General features: G+C 38.1%; 1 protein-coding gene across 12 annotated transcripts in view; it reads left to right on the top strand.

The window, feature by feature from the left end:
* The window catches only part of CDK8 (cyclin dependent kinase 8), a 78,766-nt gene extending 53,610 nt beyond the window's left edge, over positions 1-25,156 (top strand). For 4 of the 12 annotated variants that reach the window (XM_086881768.1, XM_086881777.1, XM_086881775.1 and 1 more), the window contains 9 exons: positions 4,523-4,580; positions 7,345-7,476; positions 9,306-9,449; positions 11,410-11,479; positions 12,572-12,644; positions 17,452-17,549; positions 18,914-18,992; positions 19,112-19,270; positions 23,875-25,156. In XM_086881768.1, coding sequence (XP_086737894.1) covers positions 4,523-4,580; positions 7,345-7,476; positions 9,306-9,449; positions 11,410-11,479; positions 12,572-12,644; positions 17,452-17,549; positions 18,914-18,992; positions 19,112-19,270; positions 23,875-24,000 — 939 coding nt within the window. In that variant the 3' untranslated portion in view covers positions 24,001-25,156. The remainder of the gene's footprint in view (positions 1-4,522; positions 4,581-7,344; positions 7,477-9,305; positions 9,450-11,409; positions 11,480-12,571; positions 12,645-17,451; positions 17,550-18,913; positions 18,993-19,111; positions 19,271-23,874) is intronic. The other 8 variants (XM_086881769.1, XM_086881771.1, XM_086881776.1 and 5 more) reach the window with 4 other exon arrangements.
* The last annotated feature ends 1,322 nt before the right edge of the window (positions 25,157-26,478 follow it).

Here is a 26,478-nt window from a genome sequence, read left to right as displayed (position 1 = left end):
TCAAAAATTGCAATGGCTAAGCTGTCTAAAAATGCCCAGTTCTTTCCCCACTGCTTTGGTGAGTAAAGCTTAGTGAAGGGATGGCCTAACACCAAAATACTTTTCCAGGAGCAATGTCCTAGGATTTCCAGACATCTGGTATACAAACATGGAATAAATAATCATCTGCTCCTATCAATAACTTCCTTTGAGCAGCAGGAATGATTTTTTTCTTTTTTGTCACATCTCGTCACAGGCTGGTGTAATTTTCTTTTTGTTTGCATTTTTGCCTTCAAAACAGCAATTCAGATAAGTTCTGAAGTCTAGTTTCCCCTCTGTGAAAGAACACAAACATTTTCAGTGTATGTTAAGGAGCAGTATGTGACTACAATGTTCATTCAGAGTAGTAGTCCTGCTTAAAAGATACGAAGCAAATTCATGGCTGGTAACATGAATCAATAGCCTTACACAGTGAGGAGGATGCCATACTGGGATCATACAAAGTGGAAGATGCTGTGCAAGGCATGTGAAACAATCCCCCCACTGCATTTAGCATTAGTGAAGCAGGAGCAGTGTGTAATTTGGAACACTTGAGTTCAAAGAAATGGGTGGGCCAAGGCAGAGCAGCTGAGGAAATCAGCAAGAATGATCATTGATGTAGAAAAAAAATAGCCTGCGAGGGAACACAGAGTAGGAGTTTTTGGGGCTTTTTTTATTTAGGTTGTAGGATTGAAGAGTCATGTTTGTCCCAGGAAGTGTAAAAAGTTCTTGCAGTGAAGGGGTGGTTGTCTGTGCCTTCTGCTAATGAAGAAGAGAAGAGGCAAGGGGACTAATCTTGTCTGTTGTGTTAGAAGGAAAGGAAAAACACTGCAGTGGAGTGGAAGAGATAAGATTGCATGCAGCCTTCATTACCAGAGACTTCAGAATCAGAGTCAACAGAGCAGTATTGTGTGAGATCAGGCAGATGGGTGAAGGTGACTGTCTCAAGTTCTTCACAGATCTAGGAACCTCTTTGGGTTTTTACTTCCCTTGGTTTAAATTCACTTGCTAGGATTTCTTTTTGCACTTAGCAAATAATTGTTAAATTAGAAGTACCTAAAAATATATCAGTGGGAACCTTTATTCTCTATACAAGAGTAAGAATGATTAAATGCACAAGATTAGGATTTGTCCAAGAATCATAAAAAGAAGTCCTACAAAGCCAAATATTGGCCAAGATAAGATTTAGTGCTGTGCCATAGTCACAAGGTCATACTTTGTTGAGAATGAATTCTCCCCCTGCTGCTGAGGTGGGTTTGGGAGGAGAAGGGTGATATTTCTTGAATTTAGATCTGCGGGATTGCCAGACACTTTGGCTGGTCTCTGAAATAGCTGTACATCACTACATGGCTCTTCACATTTGGTTTAGGATCATAACAGGTTTCTCATTTGCATTTGTCTGGCATTTGCAAATTATTTTACTGAATGGCAAAAGTAATTATGCCTTCCTTAGTACAAAAATTAGGGACTTTAAGTTGATAATTTGTAGTTACAGAAAAGATATAGCTGCCTTAAAGTAAAGTGTTTTCAGAACACAGTATAAGAATTGCTAAAAGATTTTGCTTCACTTGCTCGACAAGTGATTTGAATAAGCAGTTTCAACTTCAATTTTCTCTGGATAATTAGAAATAAACTGATAATTAACAAATTAAACTAATGCTTATCCAAATTTCTCCCTTCTGTTTCCAATGACTGCTTATTTTTCTTTGCAAATGAATTTCTAATGTGTAATGAGTTGTCCAAAGAGACAAATCTGGGGAGTTGTTCAGGGTTTTTTTTTCCTCCAGATAGTGGACTTGATTAAAAGACAACTAACAAAAGTTCCTGACATATGTATTCACTTTTGTTAGTGGTCTTCTCTTTTCTTTGATCTTTTGAAGAATCTTTCAGAGATTCTTCAAAATACATACTATTTAGGTATACCAATACTATCCCTATACTGATTTCTGGTAGATATCCCCCTATTGAATTTAATTTGAATGGTCTTGTTTGGAAAATTCTTTGAACTAAAAATGTTTTTCCAGTCTATTAATACAATGATTTTAGAAATGGAAGCTTCTAGAATAAGACAGATAACTTTTTTTTTTTTTTTAAACTATGATGTATTTTTACAGTGATGTGACTACATAAATATTTTTGTCTGTAGGAAAAATTTTCTGTTCCAAACAGAGCTGTTTCAGTGAAGTACCTGTGACTTTAGAAAAAGGTGAACTGAATATTCCAGACCAACTGAGGGTTCTTTTTATTTTCTTCTTTAGAATACTCCTACACAGATTTCTGAATTGTCTCTATTGTTAAATGTCTTCTGTAACTTCTGAAGTCCGAGTGTGAATCAAGCTGTTGATACTTATTTTGCTAACTAGTACTGTCTTACTGTGCTTTCCCATCTCATCTCTACCTGCCTTGACCTTCGGGTAGAAGATCTTTGGTGCAGGAATTGTTACTCAGTGCCGTGCTGATTAGTCACCTGGTGTAATGCAGTCTTTGGGTGAATAGGGCTTCTTGTCCTTACCAAAATCCAAGCAGTAAAATATTTTAAGATGAAAATATCATAAAGATGTTAAAAGCATTTTTGTAGAGTATTATCAACCTGTGAATTTGCAGGGAGAAAATGGTACTTTATGTATTATGTCCATGTATTGTATATGTGAAAAATTTTAGTGCCTGTGTAATGTATTAACTCTATTGACAACATAACAATTGGACATGTAGCTTAACATCCCATATATATTAAGCAGGTTTTGTAAAAGATGTGGATTTGTTATTTGAGTCACAGTGCAGCAGTAGAAAGATTTCTTTGGTGAAATGATACACCTAGCAGATTGAATTGCCATAAAGGTCAGCACTAACTATGAATTTAAAGATGTATGCTGCTTGTTTATTTCTAGGACTTTTGTAGAAGCAATCTAAATGGAATGCTTTGAGAGCTGTGTGCCCACATTCTGCATTTTTTTTAAGCATTTGAGCAGTATTTACCTGGAGTGTATGCCTTTATTTAAAAAAAAAAAAAAAAGCAAAAAGGGGTGATGGTGGTGTGGGGGACATTTTTTCTGTAAATCACAGAGCTTATACAGCACAAGCTGGAACTGTTGTTGTTCTGTTGGACAATGGACTATATCTTACCTTCTTTGATCACATTTTTGATAACGTCTTCCATTCTTAACCTGTTCTCAGAAATGTAACACCTCAGATTCTTTTCACATATTTTGTCCAAGGATTGTAGATTTCAGAAATCCATTTTGCAGTCTTTCATGAACAACACAAATTTAATTTCTCAAGGAAATTTTTTGCTGGCGTACTAATTTTTGTACCATCTTTTTACACAATAGGAATTATTTCTACGTTGATATTGTATTGTGGTCTTTTACCTTTTTTCATGTATTTGCATTAGAGCTGGGTAGATTCAGGAAGGCTTGAGAATATCATAGAATGTATTTAGGAAATCACACGAAGATACTGGGATTTATTATGTTAACTTTTAGGTTGTCTAAACTAAAGACTCGGGTTGCTCGGGTACTCTTATCCTCAGAACAATTTAAACTGGAAAAGCAAAGCAAGAGCTGTAACTCAGCTTCAGTATAATCTTACAGGTCACAACTGACTAGGAATCCCTGTTTTGTGCAGGATTTACAGAATGAATTGGTATCTAAATCACTCCATTTGAGAAAAAGTCTAGCATACATTATCAGCTTTAGTTGTGAGTTTCTTTACATTTTTCCCCTCCAAATAAGCACTGCAGATTTCATTATATAAACTGTGTTAGGAATTGAGAAATCCTCTGACTACAGATGCTGAGAATGGATTATGAGACACAGGACAGCAGAAAATAGAGGATTATGAAGTGAGTTGTCATGTTTCTAACCAGCCAAACCCTAGCTCAGTTCTCGAACTTGCCTCCATGATAAAACAAACACAGGAAAGACAGAATAATAACATAAAGTCAGTGCTTCCCAATTTTGCAGCTGTGTGAATTGGTAAACACTTGTAAATAGGAAGAATTTAGATGAGTGTACTCTCCAATATCAAGTGATATGGTAATGTTTCATCTGTATCTCACTTGTGTATTTTTTATGTACAATGTGTCTGCAAATGTGCCTAATAACCTTGGGCAAAACTTGCCGTAGAGCTGCCTTCCCATCCCTGTGGTTGGGGTGGTGGGCAGCAGTGGGACTGCCTCCCACTGAAAGGATCTAGGACAATTTGGGTAGAAATCCCAGCAGCTCGGTGGCTGCCAGCTCGTGTGTGTTGAGGACAGACACCAGGGTGTCAGTAGGGAATGTGGTGCTGGAGCACAGCAGCGCCGAGAAGAAACGTGAGGAAGATGCAGTCAGGGAGAGCCTGTGTCTGGGTCCTTGCACAGTGTTACTGTGACAGAGAAACTTGTCTTTTTTATCAAAACAAAATTGGTTTAAAACTGGCAAAACAAAGCTTAATTAACTTTTCAGAGACTAATGTTTAGGTTTATCGTGGTATATGTATTGTATATTTATTTTTTTTTCCACAGAAACCTGCTAATATTTTAGTTATGGGTGAAGGTCCTGAGCGAGGAAGAGTAAAAATTGGTATGTTTATATCTTTGATAAGTCCCAGTGTAGCATTTAAGTTAGAATGTTCTGAAGGTGCAGTTGTACCACCTAAAGTAGTCACTGTAATACCAGTATGTGCCTGGGCACATTGCCTAAATGATGTTTTCTGAGTGACTGGCTTCATCATATTAGCCCCATGTACCAGTTCTGACAATGAAATGCTGTAGCCTCATCAATAAAAAATGGAAAATGTCATTATATTTTGCTTAAGTGGGTGTTTGTGTGGGGTGGGGGATTTTGATGTGGGGTTAAAGATGACAGCTAGCTAGAAGGAAAGGAGGAGAAAGAAATGGGATTTTAAAATTTCCTCCATTTACCTCTAATGCCATGACATCTTGCTGCTGCTTGTAAGAATCTAAATAGGGAACTACTCATTGTTGCAAACTTTAAATCTTATAATGGAATCAAAGATGGCATTCAGCCTACAAAATATTCTTGAAAGAGTAGTCACGTCCCTTGGCGATGAACACAAGGGATCTTAAAAGCACAGAAAACACAGAAATCCATTCAAAATGTTTAGTGAGAGCTAATAGCTAATGCTAAATGCTTAGCCTGGGATGTACCAGGTCAGAAAGGACCCAATACTTCCACAGAGTTGTAACATTTTCTGGTGGGAGTTACAATTTGCAGTGAGAGGATGATTTGTAGAAGTTCAGTTGTTTTAAACTAAATACATAAATAAAAATTAACAGTAGTCTAACAATAATAAACTGTACCAGGCTGTGCATTATCATGGCACTGCTGTAATAGCAGGCTACTAATGCACAGCCTGCTTACATTTGTTACGGTAATGCAGCCCCATTTGGAAGGGATTTTTAAAGCTAGTTCATCTTTTTCACTTCCCTCTGGCTTTCTTTTATGAGATTATTCTTCTTCATTGTTGCTCTGTTCTCTTACTGTTTTGTTTATCTGAACTATACTGTTAATCACTAGTACAATGATTCAGGGTAGGATTTTCTGGGAGCATTCAGTGCTGCTCTAGGCCTTCCCTTGTCCTTTGGAATCCAGGGAGCGATGGGCCAGGGTGTTGAATGCTTCTGCAGATCCTACTCTGAAAGTTTTTAATGCCTATCTGAGCTTTAAGGTTGTCAGTAGGGATTGAGGTCTGCATAGAAAAGAGCTACAGCATGGACAACAGAAACGAAAATTTCTTCATATTACCTTACTCTTCATGGAGGGTTTCTTCCAAAACAGAGAATGTAGGTCATCCTCTGGACTCACTTTGGACAGTGGTGGTGATACTTGCTGTACACAACTACTTGCTAGTAATTGCACACAGACCACCCGTTTATTTCTTAATTTATAGTTTTGAATTAATTTCAGAATAACATAGTAAGTGACTAAATTAAGTCAGACTCTGTTAATGGACAGGTGAAAGATTCTGTATTTATGGGCCACCAGTCCTCTGAGCCATCCATTCCCAGCAGGGAAAGAGGGAGGGGAACCTTGGATTCCTTAGTGTGTTACCAAAATGTAGATATTGTTTTCTTATTTTCTTAAGATTGCCACAGCAGTAAAAGAATGCAGAAGTTACACACCTACCAAGGGCTTCCACTTCTCCAGTGTAACTAATTTTTTCTAAAAAATACATAACTGGTATTTAACTTAAAATAATTTTTATAGGCTTTTTGTGTCATTTTGGGTCATAAATTCACTTTCTGCCAATAATTTTCCTTATTCATAGTTATTAGTGACTTGATCAATTTCAAGTAATTGATATTTTAATGTAGAAAACTGTAAAATGTTTATCTTTAAATGCATTAAAGCAATCATAAATAGGAACGCATATGAAAAAATAATTAAGGATTGTGTAGTCAAGTTACAGACCCATACTTACATGCAGTATTCCCTCAGTGAGCTGTAGCATGTAGGTCCTTTTCCCTCAGGGTGGCTACTCATCCCATTTCATTCAAGTCTTTCTCAGCATGTGAATATCCCTACATGATAGGTTTACTCTGTCTTGGGATTTGGGGGCTGGTGGGTCAGGAAAGCAATTTCATGGGAGAAGCTGCATAGTTTAGTTTCTGCCCCTTTTTTCCTGTATGACTTACATTTAGTCATTCAGACTACTTTCTAGGCAGTTGTATACTACCAGTTTTAAAAAAGCAGTTTGTAATGATACAATGCCCACAACCAAAATTTTAAAATCATAGCCTTAATGGTATATCAGTACTGGTATATTGCTATTGGAAATGCATCTTGATAGAAAATCAGCAGGGAGGCAGATGCTGTAGGCTTAGTTGCTGTTTTTGTGTGAAGGAAGTCTTGCTAAAGCTAACTTGATGAGGAGGGAGCTTTTGTCATGTGCACATATGTATTATAAATCATTCTAACCTTTGCAGAATCTGCATTTTGCTCACTTTAAAAATTGCTGCTATGTGAAAAAACATCCTGTAATAATGGGAGTATTTTACCAGAGAACATCAGGTAAAATGAGTCAGGATTTACCAGTGTTCTGAGGAGTTGATGCACTTCTTCAGGACAATGGTTAATTCCTTTTTGTAAATGACTCATGTTAGTAATGATTTATAATGATATACTTAATAGGTGATGCCATCCAGTAACTTCTACAGAAAGAAAATCTGCTCAGAGAGTTCATATCTGCTACAGTCCGCCTTTGCGTTTTATTTAGGAGTGATGATAGTGCTAACAAGTAAACTCAATCAGTTTGTTTAAAAAAAAAAAAAAAAGATTGTTAGTTTCCCTCAAATTTTAAAGCATCTCTCTTTGAATTTTGCAGCTGACATGGGCTTTGCCCGATTATTTAATTCACCTCTGAAGCCTTTAGCAGACTTGGATCCAGTAGTTGTAACCTTCTGGTATCGAGCTCCAGAGTTGCTTCTTGGAGCAAGGCATTATACCAAAGCTATTGGTAAGTAAATTGGACAAAAATGTACTGTTTTGTTGTTTATGTAAACTGTACCCAAATATTAAAGCTTTGATAAATTGTTCAAAGGAGTTAAAGGTACATTACTTGTTTCTTGAAGAAACATTAATCTTTGACAAGTTGTTTAGTTTACTGGGGTCTCAGGCTATATATAGAAATGAAATATATTGCTGTATTTTGGCTCCAAATGCTCTGCAATGCAATCTAAGTTTGTGGCTTTCACACAGGACTTTCATAAATGCTGTTAGAAGCTATAAAAAAATATGGAGACATCTTTGAGCTGCTAGTAGAATTCATATTAGGATGACTGTGAGGCACAGTGCATAAATTTTATTGCAGAAGTTATTACCTAGAATGTACATGTACAGAATGGAGAATATAGTGGCTGCCCTCAAGTTAAACTATAAAATTAAGCTGCATTGTAGCCTCTCTGTGTTTTTCAAAGGCACTTGACAGATGGCTGGAGCTTTTGTGGGCTGTAGAACAGTTCTGGGAACAACCCAGAAGCAAACTGGAGGGAGATTCACTTTTACTGGATTGATCAGCTTTGCTATGGAAGGGAGAGAGGCTGTAGGGAAAAGCACTGGGAAGTTTTTCTCTTACTGCCTGGTCTAAAAGATGTGTCAAAGGCTGGCAACCAGTTCTGGGAGGAAATAACTTCCCTAGCAGCTTCTCCACTTTGCACAGACATGGAGGTTGTATGTCAGCATATTGTGTTGTTGTTTCTGTAACCTGAAAGTCTTCCTCAGAACTCAATCTCTTTTTCTTGTTTTGTTTTGGTTTTTTGAAGATCATATCTGCGTTTCTGTCAGCAATTCTAATGTTGATGCCTTAAATGTATTCGTGTTTACTTTTCTGTTAATACTGTGTTTCTTTTCTAGATCAGATACATTATTTTGTATGTTCCTTTAAACTTCATTTGTTGTATTTTCTTGTTCCCTCACCTTACTGCCATTTCTTCTGATTGCAGCGTGTGAAACTGTCACAAAAGCAGTCATAGCCTTTAGTACATAGGTTTTTCAGTGCAGATAAAAAAATGACTGTGTAAAAACACTGAGTAATGGGGTTATACTGTCTGCATTATTTGCTTTTGTCCTTGTTTATGACCTTGTTCATTTAAGGTTCAGTGTAGCACCACTTTGAGTTAAAAGTTGCATTTGTATATATTGGGAAAAAATTGAGAAAACAGTAGGGAAAATTCAGGTGATCTGATTATTAGATAGGAAAAAAACAATGAAAAAAGAAAGGTTGTGGGGTTTGGGTGTTTTTTTTAAATCAATGTTACTAAAAAGTTGTGAGGTGTGTGGGCTTGTAGCAATTTGCTTGTTACTCTCCTTCAAGGTGTTATAGATAGCATTCAGTTTATACCAGTATTGCTACTTTTCAGCTTGTATTTTTGGGGTCATTTACTACTTAAACTTGGCTGATGAGCATTTGCACATTTCTTGGTCAGGACAGTGTGGCACTGGACAGGCAAGGTGCTGGCTGGCTTATCTTTGTGTTTTGTGACAGTTACCCCAATAGTTTCCTTCACTTTTATTCTTAACCAAATAATTTTTTTACAATGTTAAGTGGTAGCTACACTTCAAAAACCCCAGAAAAACTTGTGTGATACTCTCTCAGCTCCTGTGCAGTTACTGAATTCAAAGCTAAAAGAAAAAGTTGAGGGAGTATTGCACTTCTACAATAGAAACTTGAAATTTTCAGTACAGGAACCTTATCTCTGATAAGCTAAACACTAACATTCTATCTCATCCAAATGCTTTTGGAAAGATTCATTTGTTGTTTTTTATTTCTGTTCTCCTTTTTTAAAGATATTTGGGCCATAGGGTGTATATTTGCAGAGCTGCTAACATCAGAGCCAATATTCCATTGTCGACAAGAAGATATCAAAACTAGTAATCCTTATCACCATGACCAGCTGGACAGAATATTCAATGTAATGGGATTTCCTGCAGGTACATACTGTATTTTTTATCACTGCTGTTCAAAGAAAGATATCCATATTGCTTTCTTTGCATATGAAGGTGGCAGCTGATCAAAGCAACAGAGCTGTTCAAACACAGTCTTTATTTCATGAGTTCTAAATCTAAAATCCAATGGTCAGATTAGATATTTTCCCTTTTATTAATGATAGGGTTATCTTTGTGTATATATGTACCAATGCTGTATTATTTTAAAAGATTGTGTTTAATGGTGGATGATTAAAAATGAGAAGAAATATTTCTGCATTTCTTTGGTACTGATTATTGATTTGGAAGGTGACCGATGATTTATAAAACAAAGCAAAAATATATATTTAGTGAATATTATTAATTTGTTTTAACTCATGCCAAGTTAAACATAGCATTTGGAAGTAATGGAGGGGTATTGATTTTTTTTTTTTTTTCCCTTGGTGGAAAGCTGGTGGTATAGAAAAAATTACTTTATTCTAAACCAGAAGAAAGAACCGGTTGTATGAACCAAAACAAATTACAGTGGGGATATCACTTGTTGCATTTCCCCCTCAGTGTTCATCGTATCTTGTTTTTATGCAGGCTGACTTGCTTCAGTTCATACTTTGTCTTCTAGTGTTCACATGACCACAGTAGTCAGAGTAACAGGGACCTTATTTTTGCCTTTTGTTTACCTTTCTCTACACTGCTTGTATTCTCTGCTCCACTGTTAATTGTGTTTTCTTTTATTTTTTTTCTGGACTTGCCTCTTCCTTTCACATGACTTTTGTGGTCTGTATGTTTGTGTGGTTCTAGAATTTTGTTACTAAACATGCTCTTACTTTTGCTTTTGACTTTTCTTTGTGTGTATGTACTTCATTGCTTCTGTACTGCTGTATGAGATTCATGTAAATGTTGCCTTTGCATATTGTCTCCTCAGTTTTGCTTCTTTGAGCAATACTGTCTCCTTCTGCTTTTGAACTAGAATTTTACCCTTTTGTACTTTTCTTAGTTCATTTGGGTTTTACATTGGTTCTGTATAGCTTACATAGGTAGATCATACTCTCATTTTGGTTTTCTGATTGGTTTAATTAATCCTTTCTAATGGGCAGTGTCTGATCTTTGGAGTTCTTTGGTTCTTACCAAGAAATGCTTTTCATTCAATTACAGCAATATTTTTTGCATTTTAATTGACACTTGCCAGATCTGAAACAGTTTTTCATGTCTCTAGGATAGGAAAGAGGAGAATATTTTGTTTAACTAAGTAATAATGGCATAGTTATCTCTGATTTATTTAGTGCTTTTAAACTTGCTCTTCTCCAGCAGTGATCAGATTTAGGAAAGATTTGAATTGAACCAAATTAGTTGCCCACAGAGCCTTTTCAGGAATTAGAGCTTAAGATATTTGAGGCTAAGTGCTGGAAGTGAGTTTTTTAATTTTAAATCCATTTCAGCCTTGGTCTACATTAAGACAAATTATTCTTTAATTTGAGTGTGAAAACTTGACTTTTTCTTAACTTTCTCTTTGTTAACAGTACTTCTTACTTTGCAGAGGTACCTCTGGGTGTTTTCCTATAACTAAAAGTGCTGTCAGAACAGAGAATCCCTTAGAAGGAGACAGGGTTTACTGGAGTCCTGTGTACTCCTGTCCTGAGATCACAGCTGTGTCTAAATAAATTAAATAACAGTCCTGAAGGGTTCAAGCACAAGGCCTGATGTGTTTTTCTTCAGCATTGTTTTGTGGGCACAGTAGCTGGCATCCTTTATTCGAGTTCTTGAGTTAATCAGCACACAGCTGGAACCTCTTAGGTGTTGGTATGGTTTATTGTGAAGAGATGATGAAGGCATAGGAGCTATGGAGTACAAAGGCTAACTGCAAGGTTAAAGCAGCAGAAAAAAATAGAAATCAAGGCTGTGGAGATACTTGAAAATGCATTGTTTTACTCAGAGAGAAAGGGAAAAAATAATTAATACTGCTTTGCAGATAAAGATTGGGAAGACATAAAAAAGATGCCAGAACATTCAACCCTAATGAAAGATTTCCGGAGAAACACGTAAGTCTGAGTTGAACTTTCTTGATATTTTTTAATATTTATAACATATTATATCTCCTACACTAAATTTCTTGCAATTCAAGTTGTTTTCTATGTAGATGCCAAGCAAGGACTGTGAAATTGTTATGACTTAGATTATGGTAAAGAAAGTTGTTCATAGTGATGAGCTTGGGCTGTTGAGGTGGATCAGAAGAGCAGCCAGAGAGGCTGTGAAGGGAAAGGCGGCAGGTGTGAAACAGGTGATGCCAGTAAGACCCCATGCAGCTCTGAAGTTCGCAAAGCACAGTGTGTCAAAGCACAGCTGGTCCCAAATCAGTGGTACTGGCAATGAGTTCCTGTATTTCTTGTGGTATAAGGTTACCAGACCCCTTTTCAACAGAATTCTGTTGAGTTCTGTTGAAAAGGGGTCTGGTAACCTTATACCATTTCCAGCAAACAGTGGATATAATTGTCAGCTTTGGTGCCTAGGGTAGCTTACAGTGACTGAAGAAGAAAATAACCTTCAGCTTTGCTGTAACATTGCCACAGGCTAATGCCTGCAGTTGAAATGCTGCCCTGTTGCCTGATTTCCATGCAGAGACATTTGGGGCTGTACAGTTACATACATTTCTTGCAGCTGCCATGCTGTTGCAACCATTTAAAAACCCTTTTTTTCAGCTTCTCTTCAAAAGAAGAATAAATACATTAATGTTCTTGCAGCAAGCTGTAGGTTGCAGGAGAGCATTCAGATGAGCTTAGTATTTATCTCTGTCTTCACTGTCATGAGAAAGACACCGAATCAAACAGCATAGTAGTCAAATTGCAACCAGGCAGTTTAAATCCAGTTGATAGTTTACTGTCCGCATGTGGGTTAAAATTGTGCTTTTTGTGTGACTGTGATACGCTTTCATAAGAATGTGAGGGAAACATGCCTTTCTGCAGTTCTGATTTTTAAGAATCTCTGGTGTTGATAGTTGTGGTTTTTCCCTGCTTATTGGATTTGCAGGGAGACTGAGCTGGTCTTATTAATTAATATATTTTGTGGCTACCAAGAAAACTTGGCAGTATCAATGATTTGCCTATTAGAATTACCACTTCTGTTTCCTTTTCTAGGTATACCAACTGCAGCCTTATCAAATATATGGAAAAACATAAAGTTAAACCAGATAGTAAGGCATTCCACTTGGTAAGTTCCTGCATACATAAAAAATCCAATCCCTTGTATATGTTAAACTTGTTTCAAGTAAGAGTTGAGCTGGTGTCAAGTCCACTGTAACTAACTTCATAAATAAAGTTATGAATAACTGATACTCTGCAATCTGAAAATTGCAAAATCACTTCATCTTCTCACATTGACAAAATGATTCTGAGCATCATTCACTGGATTATATTCAGTATCAAATAATTTTGAAGTGTTTGTTAAGTCATGTTTAGCCTGTAGTTAGATTTGCAGTATTGCTACAATCTTTAGTCATTTTGCTGCTTTGCATACTTTCAATAGCTTATTTTTACTTTTTAAGAATTCCTATATGCCTGTTTTCTGGGTTTTTTTGCATATTCATTTTAAGCTTTTGAAGAGACCTTAGAGCAGACTTCCGATATGTAAAGGGAGCATGTGTAGAGACTTTTTGCAAGGGCAAGCAGTGATAGGACATGGGGTAATGGGTTTAAGCTGAAAGAGGCTAGAGCTGGATTGTGTGTTAGAAAGAAGTTCTTGACTGTGAGGGCAGTGAGGCACTTGGGACAGTTTGCACAGAGAAGGTCTGGATGTCCCATCTCTGGAAGTTTTTTAAGGTCGGATGTTTTAAGGTCGTGACTGACTTGGAAGGTGCCCCAGCCTGTTGCAGGGTGGTTGGGACAAGATGGATATTAAGATACCTTCCAAACCAAGCTATGATGTGATACAAGTTTGGATTTTACAGACTTAAAAAGAAAATTAATTTAGGATTTTGACATGTAGTTTGGAAAATTTTAGTATATCTTCCTTCTTCACTAATCTGTTGTAGCTTTCTTTGCATACTTTGTAGAACCCTTACAATAATTATATTCTGAATTATATTATGAAGACTCCTGTTAAAATTATGCACTTGATCAGCCCTGGAAGTGCTTGTGTTGTGTTGTTTCAGAAATTACTGAGTTTTTTTTGTCTGTTTTTTAAAGAACATTCAGGTTGCTACAAGGAACTGTATACATATATTTAGATATGGAGAAGAAGGAATTTACAGGTGTCTAGTCTCTCTCAATGGACATCCTCCTTATCTTGATGTTTCCTATTCAGATTAAATGTTTTCAAGCTCAAATGCTAAAATAAATAAACTATTAGGGAGGTGGATGGGAATGAGGGAGGAAAAGGAGAAGATTTTTCATCTCGCAGATGAGAAGAGCAAATTGGAGAAAAGGGAAGATGGTGGAGAGGCCTGGACATCTGAGGGCCACATGGCTTTTGCTCAAGTTGTGGGAAGCTGTACCTTCCTGGATAACCAGACACAAGTGGTTTTTAAGCAGCTGTCTTTTTTCTGTTCAGTATTCTTCCCTCTGTATAAATTCTGGAATTTATCCTTCAGTCAGACCAGATCTGATGCAATATTCTTCCTTCGGCATACTGCTTCAGCAGGTTTGAGTGAGGGTTTCCAAGCAGATCAGTCTAAAATAGAGGTTTTAAATTTAAGGTTCAGATTAAACCCAGCAGTAAAACCAGCTGAATCAAGTAGTGATTGTAGTTGTACTGTTATGCATCATTTACTGTGAAGTGTCTCTGCTCTCCGAGGTTAAAAGTTGGTGAAATACTAGAAATGTGTACATGAGCAAGGAAATCAGTCCTCTCTGAGAGAGGCCTATAACAAGACTTCTTCTGAATGAATTAGTTTCTCTTACAAGCTATGAATGCTATGTCCAAATCAATCTGAAATTTCTCCTGTGTTCTGTCTTGCAAGATTAGAAGTTGCTTTCAGTGGAGCAACAAAACTAGACACAAAATAGTCATATGAAAATAGTTTAAAACACTTACTGCTGCATTTTCTCTTCGCTCTGCTGTAGCACAAGGGGATTGTAACTGTGTGAACATGTTCAGTGTGTTTGTACCTAAAAGCAGTGGTTACATTAACATGCAGATTCAAGGAGTGGTGTCCTTTACCAGACCACTGTCACTCCTCCATCCTTGGTTATATCTGTTAGTGCTGAACAACAGGATCATCAGGGGAGTTGTCACTTGGACCCCAGGCTGAACGCATTCCTAAAGGAGTACCTCACCCACCTTCACTCAACACAGCTGATGGCAAGAGAGGGAACTTCCTGCGATTTGGATGCTGTCAGTCAGTGTCAAGGAAGCTAAAAAGCAGGCAGAACATTGAGTAGTGTAGATGTAGCTGTGTTCTTCTGTTCTTCACATCCATAGCTCTGGATGTGAGAGAAGTACTGTGAAGTTCATTAGCTTGAATAGAATTTTATCAATTTTTTGCTAACTGCTGTCAGTCAGAACAGTTCACCAGATCCCATTTTAAAAACTTTCCTGAACTTTCCGGAATAAAGTCTTAAAATACTGTTCAGGAGCTGCCAAAATTTGAACTTGTGTCTTAGGTTTCCACTTTTGTTTGAGGCTAAGCTCAACTGCCGATGAAAGTCTTGGACCTCTCCAGAATCTTGGTACCAGTTCTTCCAGAGGTATTCCAAGACCTTACTCTTTCACAGCTATTAAGATACAAGTATCTTTTCCTTTCACTCTCTGCATCAGAACAGATTAGAAAGATCTGTATAATCTACTGTTTTAAAATATGTAAATCTAGAGATTGTTGTCAGTGCCAAAAAAAAAAGTTTTGATTACCTAACTAGAATGAACCAGATTTTTTTTATCCTCTTTACAGACATTCATGTACATGGTCCCTTTTCACAGGCAGAACTGATGTGTTGACTTCAGAAAATTTTGGCTCCTGCCTGCTTTTGCAGCTTACTATTTTTCCACTTCCACATTCCTGATTTTTTTTCCCTACTTACTTATGCCCTAGAGGATGGTAAACAGCTGCTGTCCTTGGTTAATTTAGTGATTCTTGATCTTCTGTGTGATTACTTTTGTCCATGAACTGTAGTGATTGTCCCATTCATTGCTGATGTATGAAGCTTAGTGCATTTTTGTGTCATTGAGCCAGGTGATCTTTACGTCAAGCAGTTTTTGAAATAGAAAATATTTGTAAAAATACGTGGAAGGTTCACTTCTGTGTGGCATCTGTACAAGGAGGCAGAACCAAAGGTTTGATCCCCTGGATGAATAATGGTTGCACAGTCATTTTGATATCTTTTTGTAAGGCTGATCATGACCAAGACTTGTCAGTGATGTGATGGACAGCTCTGGAATCAAATCACCAGAAATGATGCCAGAATTTTGCAGTGCTTTTTATTTGTGTTTTTCAGTGTGTTGGCAGTTCTGTTATGTTTTGCCTTTTCCTTTTCTGGCTCTTTGCAATGCTTTTTGAGAGTAAGAACTGGCTTGTTCAACATAATATTCTATGTAAATAGATATATATTCTATATATCTATTATCTGTTCTATAGATAGATCTAGGGAATTCTTTCTTCAGAATAGATCTATATCTATTCTATATACAGATAGAGAAATAATATTCTATAAAAACTTCATGTAGACTCAGAGAGCTGAAATAACTTATTGTGAGTTCGTGTGGATGATGGGAAAAGCAAAACTGGTTTGATGGTGGGATTTCATAGTTATCATGTTCTTAACCATGCTGTCAAAACTGGAGGCTGAGGAAGGAAATGTACTTTCTTGACCTCAGGTTTTGAAGTGTGATTTGCATTGCTGTTATGAATTTTCACTTTAAATAGCTAGTGAAAGGAGATGACCAGACTTAGATCATGACACTGGGTCTTTTTAAAAAGGTGAATGCATTAATCCTATAAAAAGTATGACTAGAAAATGTGAATTAATATTATTTTCATATGTATTTCCTTGTTAGATCCACAATTTAAAAAAAACCCACTGCAGGTTCAAAATGAGGTATTTGTTTTAAAGACCATTGTCTTTGACAATATGTCGTGGTGCAATTTTGCCTTGGACACTGTGTTGTATTGGTGAAACATGAAAACTCACAATTCTTCTGTGTGATGGCTGAAGGTTATCTCATGTTCCTTGTCCAGCACAGCTATATTCCATACAGCTGCTTGGGTGGATGGAGAGAAGTATTTGCATGTACACCAGACTAAATTTTGAATAAGAAACACATAGTTTAAGAATGCATCACTGCAGCTCAGCACTAGAGCTAAATAAAATAGCTGTGGTCTGGTGTTCCCAGTTCACAAGGCCTCGCCTGGGGTGCTGTGTCCAGAGGAGGGCTATAAAGGTGATGAGAGGTCTGGAGCACCTCTCCCCTGCTGAGAAGAGCGGGGCTTGTTCAGCCTGGAGAAGAGAATGCTCCCAGGAGACTTGGAAGAAGGTCTCCAAGGCAGCTGGAAAGGAACATTTTTTTGATAGAACAAGAGATAATGTCTTTATAATGAAAGAAGGTAGATTTAGATTGGATATTGGGAAGAAATTCTTTATTCAGAGAGTGATGATGCCCTGGAACAGGTTGCAGAAAGTTCTGAATGCCCCATGATTGGAAGTGTTGAAGGTTGGGCTGGACAGGGCTCTGAGCAACCTGGTCGAGATAAAGGTGTCCCTGCCCATGGCAGGGGGCTAGACTAACTGACCTCAAAAGGGCCCTTCCAACCAAAATTATTTTGTGATTAAAGTTGCTAGTACATTGTGGAAACTTTTTGAATGGTTTTGATAAATCACTTGTGACTGGAACTGAGTGTCCTTTGATAGGAAATGAAACTGCTATTTTAAGGGGAGAGAGGAATGTGGTTATGCCATTTATGGTTAGTCTTTTGAGTTCAGACACATTTGTATCATCTTGTCTTTCAAGAATACAGTGAAGTTTCTATAAATGGTTTTGGTAATGTAAAGGTGTTTTTTCTTCCGTTTTTTCTGATTTGTTTTTTCAGCTTCAGAAATTGCTCACTATGGATCCGATAAAGAGAATTACCTCAGAACAGGCTATGCAGGATCCTTACTTCTTGGAAGATCCTCTTCCTACATCTGAGTAAGTGGTCAATTTATTAACCTATCAGTGCATTCAGAGATGCTTTAGAACTGTGCTTTTTCTCTGCCCTAAGTATGTTTCTGAATATTGAGCTAAATACTGTCTAACAACTGAAGAGAGCTATAACCACTAAAATGCCATTCGTGGTTTTTAAAATTAAGTAGCATTTTTATTAATCTCTTGCTTTATAGAACTTTGATCCTATTAGTTGCAGCACTAATCTTGTTACTCACTGACAGGTTGATTATGCATGCTACAGATCTTGGTAGACAACTGCTAAGTGCCTGCAGGTCCACTTCTCTGCCTCAGAATGCCAGATGACAGTCTCTAATTAGTTTACATTTTTGTCTTAGCCTTTGCTGTAAATTCACTGGGTGGGGAAAGTCAACTCTGTGTCTCTGTGCTGTCATCCTTAAAAACTTAAATCCATTTTCTGTAGACACTCCTCTTTTTTGTTTGCACAGGCAGATTTACAAAAGGGAGAAAATGTATGGACAGTGAATGATCTCATTAAAAATTAAGCCCATCTTCCAAGAGACTAGCCAGAGAGCATGACTGTACACCCTTTTAGGAAATCTATTAGTACATCCTGTCTGTGATTCTCTACCCTTACGTAGGGAAGAATTTATAAAATATGTATACTTATAAGAAATTAATTAAAAATGAAATTATTTCACTAAAGCCTACTGGATTATTTATAGCATCTGCTGACCTGTCTTTGTGATTTAAAGTCATGCGAATGATTGGCTGTTGCACAAGCTGCTTTTAGGATAGTGTTTGGCTTTTTTCTCAAATTCAGGTTGACATTTTAGTGAATACACAATGAGTACTGCTAACAGGTGTACAGAGACTTTATTATAAATACATTCTACTGATGAAGGGCAGGTAAATATTAGCTTGCACTAGCAGTAGCAAATCCATGTGGACTGTGAGAAATGAATTGACAGGTGAAATTTCTAGTTACTTTAAAACCCTTTTTTCCAGGTGGCTTTGTTAATAGTCAGTGAAGTTTCTAGGAATATTTTTACTTTGTTCTGAGATTGTGAATTACACAATAACTATAGTGACATAGCTCTTTGTGCCCTTGCAGATACCTAACAGGTAATGTACCTTTCTAGCCAACAAAAAAAATATTGGGAGCTCAAGTTAGTGTATAAGAGCCAAACGAACATTAAATTCAAATGTGAATATATTTTTACAAAGTTTAGCATATGGTGATAGTCAGACAGGGAAAACTTCTTCTTTAATTACAGTTATTAAATGATGGCTCAGGCAACTTGCAACTATCATGGGTGAAGTGTGAATCTTACAGGTCTAACCCTTCTGTTCTAATACAGTGATAAATAGACTTTTTTGGGGGACAGTGTTTTTGCAGGTTGTCAAATCCCTTACCCAAAACGAGAATTTTTAACAGAAGAAGAACCAGATGATAAAGGAGACAAAGTAAGTACTAGAAGAACAGTGTCATCATGTTTCACTGGCTTTTACACTATTTCCTGATTTCATGTTATTTCATGTACTGCTTTTGAGTTGAAATTTTTCTTTGTGTTTAAACAATTGAGAAGAACCAGCAGCAGCAGCAGGGCAATAACCATACTAATGGAACTGGTCATCCAGGGAATCAAGACAACAGTCACACACAGGGACCCCCACTGAAAAAAGTGAGAGTTGTTCCTCCTACCACTACCTCAGGTGGACTTATTATGACCTCAGACTATCAGGTATTTTGTTTTATTCACATATTGCATATTTGCTTTTCATGTTTAGAGCAGTGTTTCTTCAAACTCAAAAAGTAATTTTGTAAATGTCACTGTATTAACTGTTACTTTTTGGTACCTTTTGGTTTTTGTTGGTTTTTTTTTTCAGATTCATTTAGTTGATGATTTGTTGATATCCTGATGCTCTTTAGGTTAACAGTAAGGAAATTAGGATCAGACATTACTAGAGTTACTAATTATTACCTTCAAATGAGGAAATGCTAATGGTTATGGACCAGGAGCCTGTTATGGTGTGCTCTGTATCACCTAAAAATGCCATTTCTTGCTTGAACAAGCCTGTAATGGTGGGAGGCAGAGGATATTGCAGTAAAAAAAGCTGTGAAATAAGAAGCTGAACAAGTGTTTTATTTGGATTAATGGATGCAGAAATGGTATTTTGGATGACAAATAAAGACTTGGCATGATGCTGTCGTAATCTCTTTTGAAGAGCAAGGGAGAGCCCAGGTTGAATAAGGCAAATATTACAGATCTGAAGACAGGTGAGATGGTGGCAGTCAATGAGTGTGGAAGATGAGGAGCCACGTTGGGAAAAAGCACTTGAGGAAAAGAGAAAAACGTGTTCTGGCCTTCCTGAATTCGAGCTTGTGCTCAGACATTAAGAAATCAGAGCCTGGAGTATAAGAATGCCTTCATCATCCCAGCAAATGATAACCGAGTTTTTGGGTTTGAATGAGGTGGCTGCTGGAGACTGGGGGAGAAGAGAGTTAAGGACGGAACCTTTACTTAATACAAGCTAAGAAATTACAGAAGAGGGGCAGGGAAGACTTCAGATGATTCACAGGAGCAGTTAGAGAAAGTGAGATTTTTGCAAGCCTGGGGAATAGGTGATTTCAAGAGGAGGCATGCTGCTGGAAGTGTTAGCCTGCAGGAACTAACCATTGCATACTGGTTGACATGGAACACACAGTACAGGTGGCCGCTTGGCAGACAGTCTTGGATGCAATCAAAAGATGGGGAAGATGGAAACTACTGGCAATGTTTTCAGTTAATTTAAAGATTAATATCTAAATGTAAGATCCTGATAATGGACACTCACTTAGCTGGGCTTACAGTCTCTAGCAAAACGTAGGGAGAGTTAAAAAATGGAGTCAGTAAAGCTGCTGCTGCCAGCTTGCCTTTCACGGCTTCTCCATGGACCACCAGTGGCCTTTGAAGTCTTGTGTTTGTTCCTGAGAGTACCACATAGCCTGAGAAGCTGCCTGGGGGCATTACCTTCATCCTTAACTAAATCTGTGTTCTCTCAGCATTGGCCAAAACTTGAAAGTACTACAAAAATGTAAAGTAAGATAATTTTCAAGAGCTTTATTGAGACCCTTCACATGAGTATGAGTCCCCAAGTGCATTTGTTCAGTTTATCCCAGGACATCAATAACACATCAGTTTGCAAGTCATTGTCCTTGAGCAATATACATTTTTAGAGCTGTTTGAGACAGTGGTGAGCCTTAACTATAGTTCTGCAGGGTGGGGCGCCTCTAAGTATAAATGTCATTTCTTTTGGTAGGATTGTCCATTGCAGGCACTTCTACAGGAGTTTCATCCCTTCAGTTTGGCAAGTTGCAGTCAATTGCTGTTTTGGCCTTTTAATTGGCTCTTTTTTCCACTTAAAAACATGCACACAGAGCAGAAGGCAAATACAGCTGTAACTTTCTTAATCTTGCCCTCGGGTGGAGTCACACATCTAAGGAGGTTAGTTCTACTGTGTCGGTGAGCATCATTTACATGCCCTATTTACATGCCCTTCACCTCATTTTGCTGCTACATTGTGGCATTTTGAACAAACTTCAGCTCCTAGTTCTGTGAGCCAGGGCTGAGGTTTGCTGGCTGACAAATCAGAGGACTCAAATTGCTCAGCCAGTTGGCATTGGCTTGTTTTCAGTTAATGCTCATCAAAATTTTTGTACTCGCAGATATCCATCCTGGGATTACAGGTGAGGGCAGCCCTTGTCGACAAACATAATTTCAGAATTCTTTTCCCTTAAGATAGTAACTGCTGCTTTTCTGTTTCAGGAGCTCTTACTGTTAACTTGTCTGCTCCTGACTAATCTTTCTGCTGTCCCTCTAGGAGGGAAAATACCTGGTTTTCAAAAAACATCTTTCCCCTCCTAATCTTGCAAAGAGGCAGTTGGTAGATTTTTTTTTCTGATTAAGGTGTCTGAAAAACATGGTAATCAAAGAGTGGAGACCTGGACTTCTTAGCACTAGAACAAAAGCAGCTAATAGTTTCCAACTGATGGTTTCAGGTCTCCATGAAAAAAATTCCTCGCATTTTTTGCTTCTGATCCAGCCACTTGAGGAGAGGGAAAACAAACATTACAATACAGCCCTCTGTTTTAACCAAACACCTGTTCCTTTGTTCTTCACTTGATTTGCTCAAATTCCCCATATAAAGCTTGTGAAGAAGGATTGCCATCTCCTGGGCAAGGCACACTAAGACAGTTTCTGCATTCACTCAGAAGTCAAATTACTCTCTGCAGAGCACATTGACCTCATATCCTTTTCTGCCATGCATAAAAATAGTTAGACACATGGCACACAGACTTTCTTGCCTCCTTGTTTAAATCTGCAATGTGACACTCCCAAAGGCAATGTGATTAAACAGGCTGGAGCAATTCCACTACCCTGAGCTTTTGCTTGTGATAACCCTCTGGGTGCTTAATGGTATTTAGAAAGGATTGGATATTTACTTTTATTCTTAAACAAAAGCCGTTTGTTGCTCTAGGTGTCATGAAAGAAACTGTTTTTTCATTGCCTCTGTCTTAAAATAAGATCTGTTTTAGAAGTCAGGATGTGGGAAGTGTTTTATAAGTGAAATAAGTGGTCAGTTTTAAATGGTTAAACTTGTGATGGTTTCCTACATACAGGAGCCACACGTGGGCGAAACCAGCATGCAAGACTTTTGCTCTTTGAAGTACATCCTGTATTTGTAACATGGAGAGGGTGACCCAGAGCTGTGACCCTTCTGTTGATGAGTGACTTAGTCCTTCCCTCAAGGCTGAAGGCAAATGTCAAAAAGTTCAGTCACTGTGCTAATGGTGCAGTTCAGCAGTGCTGGTTTGTTGCCACTGATTTTAAGTGCTGGTCCAGCTGTTTCTCCTCCTTTTCTCTAGAGTTGTTAGCTTAGTCCTGTGAGCGTGTGTTAACTAGTATGCCTTTTTTATTTCTGCCTTCACCTCAGCATCCTGGGTATAGCTTCTGTTCTAAATGCTGTACAACAAGAAAAAAAATGGGGTTTTTGCTTTATGTTGTGACTTAATATTTTACTTTCTCATGGTGTTAGTTCACCACAGGTTTTTTTCTGTTCAGGTCTCAGTAGCAATACCCTAGTCCTGGAATAGTTACTTTTTAGAAGTTTCCAGACCTCTTCTAGAAGCAGCTTTTCCTAAAAAGCATAATAGCTGTGTGATATCAACATAATAGTCCTGTGATATCAAGAATTCAGAAGCTACACAATTTCTAAATGCTGCAAAGTTTGTAAGGGCATGTAAACCTCAATGTGAAAGTAAACCAGCACAGTAATGTACTGAAATTGTGATAATTTAATGAAATGTTATATGGTACCAAGTGGTCAGATACCTCTATTGCAAATCTCATAGGCAGTCCTTCTTTCCTTTATAACACATGATCAATAAATAATAACTTTTAGGTCAAAATTGAAGTAGGCAGTTGCTGGTTTGCTGAGACCTTTTTGCAATGATGAATGCTCCACTCAAATAATTGTGGGAGCACTGGTTGAAAGGGGCCTCTGGAGACCATCTAGCCAAGTCTCCCTCTTGGAGCAGAGCTGTTGCTAGTTCTGTCTCACTCAGGTTAGCATGGCTATATTAAGCTGAGTCTTAAAAACCTTCATAGAAAGAGAGACCTCACAGACTCTATGGGCAGGTTCTTCCAGTGCTGTACTGGCCCCTTAGAGTGGTCCCTCCTCCAGTGTCCCACCTGAACCTCCCAAGCCACAGTCTAAGGACATTTTTGTCTGAAATAATACGGTTCCACTGAAGATCATGTTGCTGTTGTCTTTAAACTCTCCTCCAAATGTTTTAAGGCTGCTGATAGATGACACCTAAGCTCAGTCACAGTGCTCCCAGCCTGTACTCCTAGGTCACACAAAAGGGTGGCAACTATATCCTCTGTGTGTGAAAATCTGTAGAATAAGGCAGAGTGGCTCATGAGCAGTAAGATGCTTCACCTGGACCTCCACCCCAGCCTACCTTCCTGGTAGGAGAAGGGAGCAAGTGGAGAAGACCACATCTGTGAGTGGTGGTAGCCCAGTGTCATGTGCAAGTGCACAGTAGCTATCTGGAGGGTTAGCTGGAGGCTTGACTGCAATAGGTGAAGATTCCCAGGAGGCTATTAGGGTGTGGCACAAGGCTGGCAGCTGTCACTTTCTAGTCTGGTGTTCTTGATGTTTGTTACCTGCTGTAATCAGAATAAGCAAAACAAAGCCTGGAAGTGCAGCTCCTTTGAGACCATGTGTGTTGGTCAGTAGGTGGAATTGTCTTGCGCTGTCCATGTTACAAAGGGCTGTGTGTCTGTGCTTTCCCCCCCTGCAGCGTTCCAACCCCCATGCTGCCTACCCCAACCCCGGACCAAGCACATCGCAGCCACAGAGCAGCATGGGATACTCAGCTACCTCCCAGCAGCCGCCGCAGTACTCGCACCAGACCCACCGGTACTGAGCTGCACCCGGTGCCGTCGATGCGCCGTCGCTGATGCTGCAGGACCGGCCGCGCAGCTGCGTGCCAGGAGCCCGGCTTGGGCCAGAGAATGTACTGTACAACCACACCTCCCACCTGTCCGACCGCCACGACCCACCCCCTGCCACGGGGCCGAGCGGGGGCTCCCACGTCGTACCTGGTTTGGGGGTTAGACTTGAAAGCGCTAGCACGGTTTGTGTTGTGGATAATGCTACTTCTGTAGTTTACTTGACATGGTTCAGACTGACCGATGCATTTTTTTCAGTGACAGTCTGTAGCAGGTGAAGCTGTGAAATGTGCTAGGGGCAAGCATTTTTGTTGTCGTATGTGGTGAATTCTCTTGATGTAACAACTTCATCTGACCAATAGTACGCGACATCTTTGAACTGGTACTTGAAGCATACAGTATATGTTACCATGGCAAAAAAAGCAAACTAACCGTAACTCTCAGACAGTTTTGATAGACGTTTATTTTTAGTGACTTTTGTGGGTTGGTTCATTTTCCACCTAGATCAATGTTTTATGACCGACACGATTGCTACGATGAGATTTTTTTTAAGAACATGAAAGCGTTTGCATTTTTTCCCAGCAATTACAAACGTCCCAAAGATTTATTTCCAACGTAAGTTTTTGTTTTTGTTTTTAAATCTATGACTTGACTGGTATTAAAGCTGCTATTTGATAGTAAAATAAGTATGTTGTCATTGATATAAACATGTTTGGTTCAGCAAACAAACTAAAATGATTGTCATAGACAGTGTTTTATTTTTTTCCTGTTGGTGTTAATGATTTGTGAGCATGCTTTGGGATTAAAAAAGCATGAATGATGTTTCCTAAAGAGGTGCGGCATCCATTCAGATATTTTGTCATGATTTTTGAGAACCAGCTTGGTGTAGTGGATTTTAAATTTTGTTCAGTTTTTATTTTTTAATGTTCGCACGTTGTTTAGGGGTGCCATTCCTACTGCAGAGGAACAAGGTGTTAGGAGAGCCTTAGAATTTATGAGGAAAAACTTACATACAATGTACTGTATCAAACTATTTTACATGAATGACACAAGTATTCTGAGTAAAAAAAAAAAATCAAACATTGTTAAAACAAGGTGTTATGTAATAAATTTATTTTTCATAAATCTGCATATGACCTTTGCCTGTATTCCTTTTTATCATTGAAAACCCCCTGCTCCCCCATCCATATCTGTATCAGGTTGTGTCCTGAGAAACTGCATCCAGCAGGAATTTGTCTTGCAGGGCAGGCTTCCATTAAGTGGTGAGAAGGATAATTTTTCTTTTAAACAGCAGAAAGAAAGGGCATTACTCTTGGTCTGTACATGTAGCTGATCAGCTGGAGATACTCTGAAAGTGGATTTATTACTAACTACATTCCCTACATCAGGCAGCTCCTTTTCATCTACAAAATCCAGAGGCATTCCTGTCTGGATAGTTCTGAGGTTTCTGTAGCTCAGTATGAGTTTGATAGGTAGTACCACACCATGATTTTGACATGAATTTATGCAATACATGCAGGATATTTTTCTGCAGGTGTTTCACAGAGTGTGAATGTCAACCGGTGTGATTGATCCAAATGCACTGAGATGCCAGTACAGGGCAAAACAAGAACCAAATTGCGAGCCAGCCTTGAAAGGCAAACCATATTTGAGGTGAGGATAGAACTACCTGACTGGATGGACTACAGGTTCAGGTATTCAGGAGGCTTAAAACTAAAGAAGAAAATCTGAGTGAAGAATTTATGCTGCTTTGATGATACTGTATGATGCCCTCTTAATTTTGACATAAAAGGTAAAAATCTGTCTTTCCTTGGTTTCTGGAACAAATTAATATATAGCCTTAAACTACTTGGTTTGCTTTTCAAATGGAAGTATTTTCAGTTTTTACTCTTATTTGTATATAGGCTTTAAGCTTACCTATTCAGTATGTCCAAACTGTTCCCAGGCACTCAGATGTTGCCAAGAGTAACTTTTTTTTCCTAAAGTGCTATTGGCCCAAATTTTTGTTTCCTATTGATGCATATTCATATTAATGCATAATGGATAATGTTATTCATGTAGAAGCAGACTTTATTTGATACCACGATATTGTGATGTCTACAGTTGAAAAGTAGCAGGCTTGCTTGAATTTCATTTTTGCAAAAGGAAATGCATCCAGTTGACAAAAGGTTCTCTTGCCATTAATTTATGCTTGAATTTAATTTTCTCATTAAGAATGTTTCTGAGCTAAAGATGCAGCTTATCAAATAATTATAATAAAACTAAATTATATTCTGCATTTCATTTTGAATAGCCTACTACTTTCAATTTCATTTACTTGTATTCTCATTTTTAGTAGATATATTGCAGATTACATCAACAAACACATCCTACAGGGAAGTCAAATTTTAATATTTGACCTGTACTGATGTCTCAGTCATCATTTGTTGGGAGGTACTTGAGGTTTTTTTCTC

Source organism: Cyanistes caeruleus, chromosome 3 (genome assembly GCF_971803275.1).
Source record: "Cyanistes caeruleus chromosome 3, bCyaCae1.hap1.1, whole genome shotgun sequence".
NCBI lineage: Eukaryota > Metazoa > Chordata > Aves > Passeriformes > Paridae > Cyanistes > Cyanistes caeruleus.
This window is presented reverse-complemented; position numbering and strand designations above follow the sequence as displayed.